Source organism: Aythya ferina (assembly GCF_964211825.1).
Source record: "Aythya ferina genome assembly, chromosome: 4".
NCBI lineage: Eukaryota > Metazoa > Chordata > Aves > Anseriformes > Anatidae > Aythya > Aythya ferina.
Window position 1 is genome coordinate 40,184,007 of NC_140300.1, and position 14,610 is coordinate 40,198,616.

Below are 14,610 nucleotides of genomic sequence, written 5' to 3' on the forward strand. Positions count from 1 at the left end.
ATGAAAGCAGTTTATGAAAGCCAGTAGAATGAAAACACATGGCAAGAAGAGTCTTGGTAAGTTTCTTCCACATTTTATCATTTATTTTATAACAATGCACATGAAATGTATGAACAGGTAAGTGTTTAGATACTTTGTACTTCTGCTGTGCTCATATATTCACAGGACACAACCAATGATGGTATTTCTTACCAAGCCTCTGGTCAACCTAAGAAAGGGGAAACAAAATTAGCAAGAAGGAAATACACACAGTGAAGTGGGTTAGAAAGGTCTCACAACGTATTATGTTTTTAGCTGGACAAAAATATTTTAGGAAAAATAAACTAATACAGAGAATCTTGTAGTCCTATGGTTGTTTCTTTCAAGTAGCATGTTAACTGCTGAGTTAATAACGTTTTTATATGGCAGAATCACAATTGTGTTTTTTAAGTCAATAAGGACAATTTGCTTAATAACACAAATCCACAAGCACTGATTTTATACCATTCTTATGCATAACATGCAAAAACAGCTAAGAAAAATGGTTCCCACCATAGAACTGTTAAAAAAAAGAGGCAAATAGAAGCTATTTCTAGTGACCTTGACCTCCTTGCTAATAAAAGCACTCTAAGGTTTTCTTTTTGGCACCTAAATTTATTACAGACACTGTAAAACATGTTATTTTCAAAAAGTCTGCACATCCAAGACAAAAAGCTGGCAGTGAATGCGCATACAAATTACTACCTGAAACTATCGGTCACTATTGAACTGGGGAAGAAGTTGCAGAACAGCAAAATATTAAAGAAAATAATATGGGAAGAAAAAAAGCCAACAATCAAGACTTTGAGAACTAACCAGTCAAAAAGATCTGCAGAATTCAGGTTTTTAAGTCAAACAGCATCTGCATGTCCATACTCACTATGAACATCCTGTACACTTATGTTTACTCGCTTCTTTTCTTCTTTCATATTCCATTACATCTTCATTATGCTGCTTGAATAGCTGTAAAAGTAGCATATGTTAAATGTCTATACAACTAGAACCAGAGGATGAACAAATCTGCAGGAAATGAAATTCCCATATTCAGAACGTAAACCAGTATATACCTGTTAGGAATCGGGGTGATAGAAGTTAAACCACATGTAAATTATCAATTGTTCAGTAAGGTATGTTTTATCACACCTCCCTCCAACATTTTCTGCTGGCTGGCCAATTTTTTTTTCTCCCCCTTTTACTGTCAATCCACTACCACCCCAAAAATGGGGATGGGAATCCATCCCACCATGCAAATCACTGTCATCATGCAAGTGCTGCTTATTCTCGGTGTTTCCTCAGGAGAGCTACCACATGCTGCTTGCTCTATCAACATCAAGCCCAAGAGTTCTCTGAAACTGAGCATCCTGCACCTGCGTTTTGCGCAGGAGAGGGGGGCCCTAATCACCTGCATGCAGCTGAAAAATGCTTAAGGAAAGAACGCGTGAACAGTATGATAAACCAGAATTGTTTGGGCACATCCTTACATTTTATTTAAAGTGAGTTAGGAAAAACAATGTTGAAAGCATTATGCCAACAGGCCTGAGGAATTCATTCCTCGCTAGTGGCTGTTGTGAAGTTTGCAACAGGGCCTTAATAGGAGCTGAATAACTTATTATTTTTTGTAAATTGAACTGCCACATGGATTCAGGAAGGCACAAGTCACCCACATGTGACGTGCTGCTTCAGTCCTGACACCTGCTATGCCTATCCATGACCACAATCAATTAACTACGCTGTAGCCATTATCTTTGGATCAGTACGATCTGGGAATTAAGTTCAACAAAATCAACGAAAAGCACTTACGAGAGCCCACAGGGCAGCACTGGTGCTAAAAGCCAAGCCGACTCCAAACCAGTTCGGATGCTCGTAATTATTCTTTCTCGCTACGAACGCAGACCGGGTAAAAACTGTGAAGGCAGAAGGTTCCGAACACATTATTTTTTTTAGTGCCAATTACTCGGCAGTAACTACCGACTAAGTCAATTACTGGCGCTAATAGGAAAGGGCTCTAAAGGAAAGGGATCTAATTGCAACATCGTTACAGGACACCCGCTCCGAGCCGTGCCGCAGCATCCCCTCCCGGGGCTGACGGAGGAGGAGGAGGAGGAGGAGGAGGAGGAGGAGGGCTCGAGCAGGGTTCCCCTTCCCTCCCTTCCCTCCCCACAGCCCGGCCCCGCTCACCGAGCCCGTGCCCGGGCCCCGCCAGCCGCAGCCCCGCCGCCGCCCTCAGCGCCGCCGCCATCTTGTCGCACGGGCGGGCGGTGAGGGCGCTGCCGGCCGCCCCCTGCCGGCCGGGCGGAGCCGCCATGCGCCGAGGCGGGGCGGGGCGGGGCGGGGCGGGGCGGGCGCGGGGTCGCGGCGCAGGCGCTGCGCTGGGGCTGACCCGGCTGGGGAAGCCGTGCGCGGCGGCGGCCATTTTGGCGGTGCCTCTCTCCGGCCTGCTCGGTTACCACGTGAGCCGCCGCCCGGGGCTCGGGGCAGCCCAGCCCAGCCCAGCCCAGCGCGGAGGGCAGCAGGGCAGGGCCGGGCAGGGCAGAGGGGGCGGCCAGGCTCTGCCCGAGGAGGCTCCCGGCGGCGGCGGTGCGCGATCGGCGGGCACGGGGCGCAGCCCGCGCACCCCCCCCCCTCCCCGGAGCGCCCCCTCGGCGGCGGCAGCGGCGGCGGCGGCAGCGGGAGCGGGAGCGGCGGGGACGATGCCGGCGGTGAGCCTGCCGCCCAAGGAGAACGCGCTCTTCAAGCGCATCCTGGTGAGTCAGGGCCGCGGGCTCCGGCTGAGGCGCCCTGCCGAGGAGCCTCAGGGGGGTGAGCGGGGAGCGGCGGGGTTACGGCCTCCAGGCCTCTGTTATCAGGGTCAGGCTCTGTACAGTTTTCTCTCAGAAAAACTCGGTTTTTGTCTAAAAAGCTCGCGCCTTCTTTCAGCAAAGTGTAACCGGCTCGGTTGGGTCCTCGCAGCGGCCAGGAGTAACGCCAGCACTGTAGCCCCTGCAGCTGGGTGCATGTCTGCCATCTCAGCGGTGTGTACGTGTGGTCTGTCACTGCGCTCCCCAAAATGTGCTGTGGGCGTGAAACACGGCTGTAGAGCTGGAAATCCTCACAGACCTCTCGCCCTGAGACGTGCCTCTTCCATTAGGGTTAGAGCACGTACAGCAAGCTGCGAGGTTTGTCTCCAGGAAAGCTCCAGTCCTTGTTCTGAGCACCTAACTTTGTACGCTGTGAGCTGGGAGAGTAATCATCATGTTGCTACTCCCTCCTTTTCCTCTGCATTGGGGATGAGCAGTGTGGTTACAAGGCAGACTGAATCAAGGTGCCCATCTGTGTTTAACGCTGTCACATTTTTCTAATTTCTGGTCTCAGGGCTCAGCACGTGGCCCTCTGAGTATTTGTGCGGAGGGCAGGAACAAGGGAGGAGTAAGTTTCTTTTGGAGAAAATGCTGGCGAGGCACATACGAGATGAGTAAAGCTTCACAGTTTGGTTCGGGTCAGGAGAGACAAAGGTCTGCTCTAGTCCAATCGGATTTCTGTGGGATGAAGCAATTCTAATTTTGCCCTCTTTTTGACTGAAAATCTTCAATGAAAACATAGGAGTTTCAGCTTCTGGCTGAACTAAAAGTTATTCTGGCCTTTTGTTTTTCTGTATCTTGCAGGAATAAACCTGCATTAAGGCTGCCCCATGATTAAATGCATTTGTGAATAAAAAAGGGTTGAAGTCAGTTTCCATCACTGAAAATACAGCTAATGAACTGCTTGTCTGCCTCGTAGATAATGACCCTACTTTGTAAGGCTTTGATTACGTGGTAGACACGAATGTGAGGCGTCTTTCAGGAAGTCCCATTTATCAACGCAAGTCCAAAGGAACACGACTTATCTGCTCCTGTACCACTGCTCCATCTCGCTCTTCCCTTCCTCAGGAGGCTGTAATCTCCACGATGCCGTGTCCTCAGCCACCTCCTCCGGGGGCCCACGGGTGGCTGAGCAGCAGGACGGGGAGCCGGAGCCCGCCTGGGCAGCTGGCTCACCCGTGGGACTCGGGCTGCCTAATGAGGTGGCCTGATTAGCTGCCCCCGGGTCAGCGCCTGCTGTCTGCCGGCCTGGGCAGGCCCCCGCAGTTGTCCCGTTGAGCAAGCCTGGGATTTTTTTTATTTTTTTTTTTTATCAGCAGATGCTTTGGGAACCAGCCCAAGTGGTACTGAAAGGATGCATTACCCATCAAGTAGGTAATTACTGACACACAGGCTGCTCACAGAAATGTGAAATCATTCACACCCTAATTTTCATGGAAGTGGTAATCATAGGAGTTAAGTAGCTAAGTGGCTTTATATTCCTGTAAGTGAAGTATACAACATCTTTATTTTTTTTTAAATCCACTGTGTATTTTCCTGAGGCCTTATGTTGTTTTTCAGTATGCTTGTGGTACAAAATTTAAATGTTAAGGCTTAGCAAAAACTACCCTCAGCTGCCTAGCCTGAATTTACCTTTCCATAGTGAAAGGCAATAATTATTTCTTGGTTTATTGTTTTCATCTTGCATGATCAGTAAGTGTCTTTTGCATAAAAATTGGCTTGCAAACCAGCATTTCCACCTAAATGACAAATTCTGAGTTCAGAAAGGTGTGCACTTTGCCTTTGTTTGTTGCGACACGCTAACTAGCCTAACCTCTCCTAGTCACTTTACAGGTATGTGGAGGTACTGATAGGAAAAAAAAACATGTGAATGGCATTTCACAGGTTGGTGTTCCTACAGTGCAGAGAGAAGGGAATCTGCTTGACTAGTTTGAATTAAAAAAGCAGTCGCAGGATGATCGATCACCATCCTGCTTAAACATGGGCTTCCACTGAAAAGAAAGTTTCTAGGTTATATTGTTCTTATGCTTAGTGTCAAGTCAACACGTCATTATTTCTGTGCTGTTGCCATTGCTCAAAGGTCCTCTGGAGTTTCGAAGAAGAAAAGCGGATCTGTACATTTTCCCCCCTCTTTGTTTTTGATCCGTTTAAACATATTTGAGCCCATGTCATTCTTCTGAACACAGAAAATCTTTGAGCTGCCTACAGATTACTCGAGAAGACTTGAGGCAGACCGAGGTAGAAGAAAGGGTAGAATAGCAAATGCAGAAGATGAAGGAGTAGAAAAGTAGACTTCCAGGTACCCAGAAGGCTGAATGTACTTTCTTTCTAGACAAGATAAGACTAGTAATTGTAGGAAATAAGACTGACTGATTTATATCGAATATAACTGGTGAATCTTACTGGCGGTTTGCCAAATTACTCAGCCACTCTTCCTGGTCAGATACCATTCATCAAATATGGTCAGTTTCATTTTCCAAGTCCCATTAACAACATCCAATTAACTTTTGTTTGGATGTAGAAGTTGGACATTTTGAAGATGTGCTGGAGAAATATTAAATCCAAAGCTGTTTGCTGTGCCAGATACTACGTGGAAGTTGCTCACTTCCTTGAAGCAGCAGAGGATATGACTCTCAGAGTCTCAGTGTTCACACAGAGCAAAAAGGTGCAAAATACATCTCACCGTAGCTGGTAGGCTCGGGCAGGAAAAAAGCAACTCCTCCATGTTTCAGTAAGTGAAATATTTTATAATGCAAATGATGAATTAGGTGAGGAGCTAGGGGTCTTCAGGCCTGGTTTAAAAAGTTCCACTGATCCGTAACTGCAGCACGTCTCATACAGGTGCTGTGCTGAAGCAGCCAGGCGCTGTGCTGGCCTAGCCTCCTGTATGTTCTGCTGTATGCAGATCAGAGGCTCCCGAGCTTGTCGGGACTGGTGATTATACATGGTCTTGGTGCTGGCTGGGGAGGCATACATCTCACATCTCAGAGTCAGCTCCCTTGTGCTCGGAGGGTTTGATTTCAGCGCTACTCCAGCGGGGCGTTACAAGGGCCCAGGTGTCTGTTGCAAGAGGAGTTGTGAGTTTCACCTGGAGTTGGTCAATTTTACAGTAACGCTGCAGTGTGTGTGTTTGTCTTTGAGCCCTTCTTCCTTTCCATGCTGGCGTTGACAAGTGTTCTTCTACAAGCTACAGGAACTTCCTAATGACATAAAAAAGCCTGTTGAACAGCGTCTCTACAGTGGCTCTGCTGTAAATCTGCCAAGTCCCTCCTGCTGGGCCATCTTCCTGTTTCTCCATTCCAGATTCTGCTCCCTGTCCCTCCACTTTCAAACTTGACAGACCTGCGCTTCTCCTTCACTAATACTTCAGCCGGCACCAGTCCTTCAAAAATAATATTCTGTCTCAGCAGTTCAGCTGCTGACTTTCAGGCTGCTGAGGCAGCAGACTTGGAATAGCCTTTTAAGTGATCTGGAGTCAAGATTAAAGGCTAATTTCCAAAATTTCACTACTATCAGTAACCAAATAAATTAGCACATTTTGTATGCGATCATCGTTGCATTTGCATGACTGTACAGTAATCAAGTGTGTTCGCCTCTGAAGTTTCACCACACATTATCTCATCTGAACCATGGAATTGCTAACAAGGCTTTTCCAATATCGTGGCCACAGAGATGTCGGTCGTTCCTTTTTCCTTTGCCAGAAGGAATACCCCACTCGGCCTTCCTGAAAGTAGGAGGAAAAAAGTATTTCTTGGTTGAAACATTGGGATGGAAATAAAGTACGGACCTTCTACTTCAAGTGGAGTTGCTGTGTCTTACCTGTTCTTGTTTGGTTTTGTTTGTTTATTTGTTTGTTCTGTTTTTGGTTTTTTTTCCCCAGAAATATTTCTCAAGCTTGCTAAAGAAATTAATTACTGCTTGAGCTGAGGATAGCATTAAGGAATCACTTGAGCAATACTGCTATGACTAGGGCTTGTTCACCAAATTAGGTCACTTTTGTCATAAAGGCTCTCGGAAACTGTACAAACAGGATTCCCCGCTGTACGTTTCTGAGGAACACTGTAATTCTGTTCCTTATCTGTTTCAGTAATGAAAAGGAAAGCGTTACTGATAAAAACACATTTATCCTAGTGTCTTAGTGGTTGTAGTATCATAACCAGTCTTGTTTTTTTTATGGCTGTAAGTACTTGTAGCCAAAATTCTGTGTTGACATGAAACATTGTGGCAATGGAATTGATCTGTCTTACCTAGTGTATTTTGCCAATAGGTATTGTCATTTATTTTGATTAGAATTTAATCAAGTCTTCAAGTCTGTGTTTTTTTTTTTTTTTTTCCTATTTTTCAAAGGTGTTTGTGGTGCATTTTTGCTGATTGCACTTTCTGGGCATCTCATGTTTAAATCTATTTTTCACAGCAGCCCCGTTGCACTGCAGCAAGAGCCATGAAAGTTTCTGGTAATGCTGGTAAGGGCCTTTAGAGAAAACGTGCAGTTATTCACTGCTACCTTGCTAACTGGGGTCAGTGACATTTGTTACAGGGAACCTGCCTGCTCCCACGATATCACATCATCAAGCTAGCAAGCCTTGTAATGCTGAAGAACAGCCTACCTTATCTTAATACCACATTAAGTATTTTGCAATGTCTCAGAGCTAAAAGACAACATCTCATACCTCAGAGCTAAGGGTGAAGAATACTCTGGACATAATACATAGGTAGGAAATGTCACCGTGTGTCTCCAGCTGTGTCACGAGTTACAGATGAGTTGAAATGTCTGTCCAAGTCTGGAATGACCTTTTGTGGGGGCTTCTTCATCATTTCCTGTATCATATTTTGGAATTTCTATTTATTTACTTGATTCTTTCAGAAGATGGTGAAAAACCACATATTTGCCATCCATACCAGATCTCTTGTGAGATACCATCAGTTCTGTGCAGCATTCAGAGATGGAGCCTGAACACGGGGGATCTACAGGAATGGGCAGAAAGTCAGCTGATCTGAGCTTGCATGGAGCCAGATCCATGATAATTTTTCCCAAGAAGGGAAAGGTTAAAATAAGCAAGTAGCAGCCGACGGAACTGTTGTTGAATAATTGATTTTTCAGCAAAAGCCTTGCTTCAGTGAGTAAGAATTTCTAGTTTTTCTTCTGGAAGAGATTTAACTACATGTCAGCAGCTCTTGCCAGCGAAATTTTGTCAAATGCAGGAATGTGCGGCCAATTCAGAACTACAGGCTGATTTTTCCTGCCTCGGCATTAAATGGAAAGGTCCGCTTATTTCTTATCCTCTTCCTAACTAACTGCAGCTTGAACCTGTTCTGTACCGTTGTTAAATTCTACCAAGGAATGCTCGTTATCAATCACTCCAAAAAGTAAGGCAAGCACTGCAGGAGGAGGGTTTCTTAGTCCCTTCAGTTAGGCATTTGCTGAAGCCGTTCCTTAGGCACAGCAATTCTGTTAGTTAACGCCATACGGCAGTGGAAGAAGATGGTAGGTTTCAGTCTGCTGGCAAAAAACGATGCAAGTTTGCCCCAGAGTTTTTCAGTGTTAAGATACCTGTTAGGTCTGACTACTTTTTCAGTCCGCTGGTTTATACATCTTTTATTTGTCATGAAACTGACTCGGTGTGGTTGAAGCCCTTGCCTAGAGCTGTTGAGCTGTTGGATATGGTTAGTGCTCAAAAGACACACTAATTCACAGTGAGTGGTTGCTCCTAATGCTTCCAGCTTTCAGAATCTTCTTTACTACATTTAGCTTGAATTAGTGCACCTTAGTGACTTGACCTGATCTCGTCTAGCTGCAGAGAGTAACTGTGCTGGAAAACAGCCTTGAGCTGCGCAGCGCCTGGCGTTGCTAGCCTTTAAGTTGCTGCATCAGATAGCATCCCAGCGGCAGACGTGCATGTCATGCATGGTAAGTGCACGCCTCAGCTAACGTGAAGGCGAAGTGTGCCAAGGCATTCTGCTGCAGAAGCTCTCACGGCATCGTAGTTGCCAGCGCTGCGATGTGGTGCCACGAACACGTGTGTGCATGGCTGCTGCTGGGAAATGCTGCGCGGTCCCATGAGGAGCTGGTTCCTGGAGCTGAGACTCGTCCGCCTTGCTTCTGCTCAAGACGAACAAACCCTCAGGGAAGAGGTTAGCAGAAAGTGGAATCCCTCAGCTGCTTTGGCAGGGACAGGCTCCTCTCCATTGTACTTTCTACTGGGTGTACTTTCTACAGGGGATTCTCAGATGCAAGTAAAAAACTTGCCTGTGCATATATGTCGATCAATTATATGGCTTCTTACCAATGGCACTTACAAGCTATGTGACCTGCTGAGGAAGAGGGGTTGAGTACAGTGGGCTAGTGATGAGAAATTAAGGTTGCATCTTCTCTGTCTTCTTCAGGCTGAATCCAATTTTGGTTCTCATTCAGTGAAGAAAATCTTATTTTGGCTAGTCAGTCATAGCCTTGACTAAATTATAATGATAGTTTTGCTAGAGTTACTGCCAGTTATAAATGTTTGGGGGGAGATTTTTTTTTGAGTGCTCAAATTTGCTGTAGTTTTATTTCAATTATCTACAACCAATTATAAAATGCACTTGTGAACGTCTATATGACTATACAATATATAAAGTAAGCCATGAATTGCTGAATTAAGTCTGGATAAAAGTCATGTCTGTGCTCTTGTTGGCAGCCCTTAAGAGCGCTTCTTGATTCAGTAGCGTGGCTTGTCACTTTTCCCTTGTGTACAAGCTCATGGGTCACCAGGGAAATAGCTAGTGGAGTCTTTTCACCTTTCTTGATGGGAGCCATCGGGGAAGAAATGCAGAGCACGGTGGGACAGTGTGTGTGCGAGGCAGCTGCTGGCTGAAGACCTTCTGCCCAGGTCTCTGGATCCAGTTCCAGTGTCTCCAACACGGCAATGCGAGTCCTCCTTCCACCTCAGACCTGGATTTTAGAGAACATGGGCTAGCTCGCTCTTCTAATTTCACTTTCAGTCTTTGCCTAGCAATTGCTATGTGCTCGAGTCTGTTGAATAAATGCTTGGGTAGGAAGGGAGGGTTATGAAGGCAAGCTCTGTCTTACCAGCTAGGGTCTTAAGTGATTCTGATACATTGCCTCATTTTAATTCTTCTTAGAATTACGCTAATTAAAGCAGGTGTTACATCCTTACTGTAAATATGGAAAAGTAATTAAATGTTATAAAAAGCATCGTGGTGTGTTTAGAGTAGGCTGTCATTCTGGCTGCAGCATGTATGGAAAAGCTCATTAGATGTTTTTAAACACCTGGTAACTTACTAAAGGGAAAGCTCAGAAGGACAGCAGATGGGTAAAAGAGAACCAGTGCCGATAGGGAGTCGAATGGCTTTCTTTTGAAGCATTCAGCTTAACCTTACTGTTCAGATGTTTAGCTCTCCTGTTCTCTCATTGCCAGGTGTCGCAAGCCTAGCTAGAGCGCTTGTCTGTCAGGCATCACAAGCCGGTTGTGACTGAGGGCTTTGGAAGTGTAAGTGCCCAGGAGATCCATGCGGAGGAGTTTTGTTTAGAGAAGGCAGCTCTGCTCTGTAGAACAACCTCTTGTAGAGCAGCTGTCCCCAAGGAAGAGTCCGATGCCAGGCCATAACTACTGTGGGCTTACTCATCTGGGAGGAGAGCAGCTACAGAGATGAAGACTTCCTGCTGTGTTTTTGTCCTGAGAGTACTTGAGATATCCCTATTCCTACAGCTGTGTTTCTGTTTCGTGGTTTGTTTTTTTTTTAAACTTTTACTGATTCTTTTCTCTCCTCTTACTGAAACTGACTCCCTTGAGTGCTTTCTCTCCCAGGCAATTTTTTGTTCTTCACTTCCCCTTTTCAATACCTCCTGTCTCCTTTCTCCTGCAAGATTTTTTTTTTCCCATGTTTCTGTCCCTGTTCTTCAAGCCACAGCTTCAGGAAGATTTGTGTCAATAAGATTTCAGTAAGGTTCAGTAAGCTGCTGTGGTGACATGTGCTGCATTCCCCACTTCCTTCTCTCTCATTCACAGCTTGCTAGTCAATAACCTTTTTGGAGAGGGAGATAATTATATACATGAATGAATGATAGTGGAATCTGAGTGCTGCTCTTGGGCATGCTGGGGTGAAATAATCTCGTCTTTTCTGAAGCAGGACGAAACGTGACCTTGATTGGATTTGTTCCCTTCTTTCTACTGTTTGAAGTATAGGATGTGTGTATACCTAGAATAAGGAAATTCTTAAAACTACGTGACTTGAAATGCTTTCAGTAACAAAATGAAATCGAGTAGAAGTTTTAACCTGAAAGGTTGGAGAAATTCTCATCGCTCATGCTTTCAGTGATCTGGCAATGCCTGAGAACAGAGACCATACGATAGTTCACTGGGGGTATGTGCAGCTGTGACCAGTTCTTCATTCTGCACTTGGGGTGATAAAAGTGCCTGATCAGTTCCTGGTAATTTCTGGCTTCTGTCCAGTGCTCTCTGGTTTGATGGGATCTTATCTGCAGACTTCAGTGGATATAAGCCTCTAAGATTTTTCCTCTTTGCAGCCTAGAGGGAGAATTTGTTACAATTCTCGGTGAATTTGCTCTGTTAGAGAGTGCTTCATATCATACATTTTGTATTACCCTGGAAAAAAAAATCAGTGCGCAAATATTTCCTGTTTTTTAGCATATATACCGTCTTGGCTGACTTTCCTTGAACTTCAAGGTGAAAGAGCGGTTGTTAGACTGCATAAAATGAAACTGCCCAGAGATAAGGTTTCACGTTCATAGCCAGTGTCTGAACAGCTGTACTTAAAGGCGAATCACACAGCCCAGGAGCACCCTTCCTACCCCTGCTGCCTGTGACACTGCCTGGCTTGCAGCAGGGACACGCTTGTCAGTTCCTGTGGCCGCACCACTTCTGCGGCAGGTTTTGCTGCTTTCCCACCCACCTAAGTGGGAACAAACAGCAGTTCTGCTTGCAGGGAGGGTGCCTGGGCGGCAGCTTCTGTGACTGATGATTTCAAAAAAAAAAAAAAGTTGATCCTATTGTGTCATAAGCTGGGATAAATGGTTGATTAAAGTGACTCAGCCAACTTCTTCAAAGCAGGTAGCTACTAAAAGGTGTAAATAATAATCAGTCAAGCTTTTTTTTAAAAAAAAAAAAACAAAAAAAAAAAAAAAAAAAAAAAAACAACTTATACAGGTTCCTCTTACCTAACCCTTAATCTTTCTTTGTTAGGTGGTTACCCTGCTAACCTTTTCCCTGTCTTTGGAGATAGAGGGAGCCGCCGTTTGTATTTGTTCCTCTCTGAGTCCCTCCTCCTGGCCACTGTCCTGTCCTTTCCCAGGACTCTTCTACCACTGTGGGGAGCAAGATCCTTGACTTGTCATGCTTTTCTCTCTTCAGCCTTGGTGTTTCACTTGTGTGGCCCTTAGTACTTAGAAAGTACTACATTCATTTAGTTATAGACTTTTTTAAACACCTTTTGGAGTTTGTTCATGCTTTCATCAGTGCTTTGGAAGAGAAGACAGGGCATTAAACAGCGCTCTTCAGGGTGCCAAAGCAGCATGAAACAAAGAAGTTGAGGTAGATATGCCATCTTCTTTTTTAAGCATTCCCATAACGTTCATGTAACTCTTCAGTTTTTGAAAATTCCTGCTTTCCTTGAAGTCCCCTTGGGTTTGCCTCACCTAACTTTTTGTATGGGACTCCTTAGGGGACATGTACGATACATTCTTATTGATGTGTTTGCATGGTTAGTTTTGAGCAGTGTGAAGAAAGATGGAATCCTTGACAGGCGCTTCATTAGCAGGACTTGAGAGCTGTTGTCTCTTGTGTGGTTTTACACTCCTGCCTCCAGAACTGGTAAACCAGAGTCAGTAAAGATCCTGTTACGAATGGCTTCCCAGTTACCCCAGGAGTTGGGGCTGTGCTCGAGTGATGCGTGTTCCTTTACTCTTATACTCGAGTTATGGCATTGGTATTTCAGTAAAAATGAAACCTAAGAAATTCTTCGAATTTGCTTAAGTGACTGAAAGTGATTGTGTTGGTATTTGCAACAACAGTGCTTCTTCCTTCCTTGGGTTCTGTTTAAAGATTAGCACAGGCAGTGGACTGACAGATGTAAAAGATAAAAACCGGTTTTAAAAAAACTGGTTTTAAAAGTTCATTCATCCTGTGTGCCACTTTTTGTGTCACTTTCATCTTGCATAATGAAAGGAGTCCCACACAGGCAAATTGTTAGACTTAATAAAACTGGAATTGAATGTTTATCATTTCAGGATCAGGACAATCACATTTTAAGGAAAATGAGGATTGAATGTTAAGGCATATAGTAGTACGCTTCAGGCCTTCTTCATTGTGAAGGTAAACGTGTTGGTCCCATCTCTTTTCTTTTACATGTGTCGTCTTGTCGTGTTAAGGTGACAAGCTCTGTAAAATAAAATGGAGAAAATTAGGAGTGTGGCTTGCACTTCAACTTTTAAATTAGGGTGCTGTTAAGGAAGGCTGTGATATACAAAATGTCATCTTTGTCTTTCAGCGTTACAGTACAGCAGGCAAACAGAAAGCAATTTGCTTCAGAAATTGATACTAGCGTTTATTTTTTTTAATAGTTTTTCCAAAGTAATGCCAAATTCTCTTCCTTGCGGCTAATCCTGTTCCACTGTACACCTGGGCCAGTTGTGTGAGCAGGGAATTCTGAACACACATTGATAGCTCTGGGTAGCATAGCACATTGGATCCTGTGCAGGTGACTGTGATGGTCTTAGCTGCACCCAGTGGTTTGTGTTTCTGCAGGGCTCTCCCTTCACAGCGTAAAGCTGTCTTGCAAGGTTAACTAGGCTTTTAAAAAGTAGTTTCACGTCCCAAAGCTTTGAAGTATTCCAGTCATGGGGACTTCATGCAGGTACCTAATTTTTGCGGTGTTTGCATCTTTGCTGAAAAACTTCAAAAATGAAATGACAAGGTACGAACGTGGGTATCTTGGAACGAAATGTAACATTAATACCTGAGGCTGCAAAAGCGTGGATGTGTGTGTGAGTATTCCCCATGGGTTTTGTACTTGGTGACCCTGTCCTAAGTCTGGAGGGCATTATCTCTGCCCTCTTGGCAATACTCCTCAACAGGAAGTTGTCTGGTGTGTGTCTGTGCTTATGCCTTTCTGGGTATTGATACATATCTAAGGGTTGGTGTGGGTGTATTTGTCTAATGTCTCCAAATTTCGAAAGATGGAAGAATTTTCTGACGAATGATGTAATGTCATCTTCTGGGGAGGAGCTTTAGTCGGTGTGATAATGAGTATCTTGGTAAAATAGCTGCAGAAGTTTCATGTTACACAACAAGCACATTTATAAGTATATTCAAAGGTGTCTAACTGGAAAAATGAAAACTGGCAAAGAATATATGGGATTAGCAGAAAGGATACACAAAATGGTTTTAACATATTGAGTCTGTGACCTCTGGAAGCCTGTTCTGATGTGTAAAAATAGTGATGTATATTTAAATGGTACTTCCAGTATTTTATATACGTAAAATGGCTGTTAACACCTCGTATATGTGAACATTCAGGAGCTTTTGGGAAAGGAAGAAGTTGTAATGTATTCTAAATTGACTTGAAATCAAAAAATGCTTCCAACAGCTAAAATCTTTAAGATCTTTAAGAACTGGGAAACTCCTAATGAATGGACCTTTGTAGATACAGGTCTTGCATTCTTTTCATGTTTTGAGTCGCTGTTTGGAAGGATGGAGGCTCTGAGCTGGTGATGCCAAAGGTAGGTCATACCGGAGTTTTG

At 44.5% G+C, this 14,610-nt stretch overlaps 2 protein-coding genes across 3 annotated transcripts in view; one reads left to right on the forward strand and one right to left on the reverse strand.

The window, feature by feature from the left end:
* Positions 1 to 53: 53 nt before the first annotated feature.
* NDUFC1 (NADH:ubiquinone oxidoreductase subunit C1) lies at positions 54 to 2,326 on the reverse strand. 2 transcript variants are annotated; one of them, XM_084517401.1, is made up of 4 exons: positions 2,197 to 2,326; positions 1,819 to 1,922; positions 899 to 981; positions 54 to 208 (listed from the first exon to the last, which is right to left on the reverse strand). In XM_084517401.1, coding segments are annotated over exons 1-4 (315 nt in total). In that variant the 5' UTR covers positions 2,324 to 2,326; the 3' UTR covers positions 54 to 207. The 2 variants fall into 2 exon arrangements, with proteins under 2 accessions (XP_084373527.1, XP_084373528.1); XM_084517402.1 differs by having other exon boundaries at positions 835 to 981.
* Positions 2,327 to 2,418: 92 nt separating this feature from the next.
* Positions 2,419 to 14,610, forward strand: part of NAA15 (N-alpha-acetyltransferase 15, NatA auxiliary subunit) — a 39,937-nt gene continuing 27,745 nt past the window's right edge. The window contains exon 1 of the mRNA XM_084518110.1: positions 2,419 to 2,762. Within this exon, the coding sequence (XP_084374236.1) occupies positions 2,709 to 2,762 (54 nt within the window). The 5' untranslated portion in view covers positions 2,419 to 2,708. The remainder of the gene's footprint in view (positions 2,763 to 14,610) is intronic.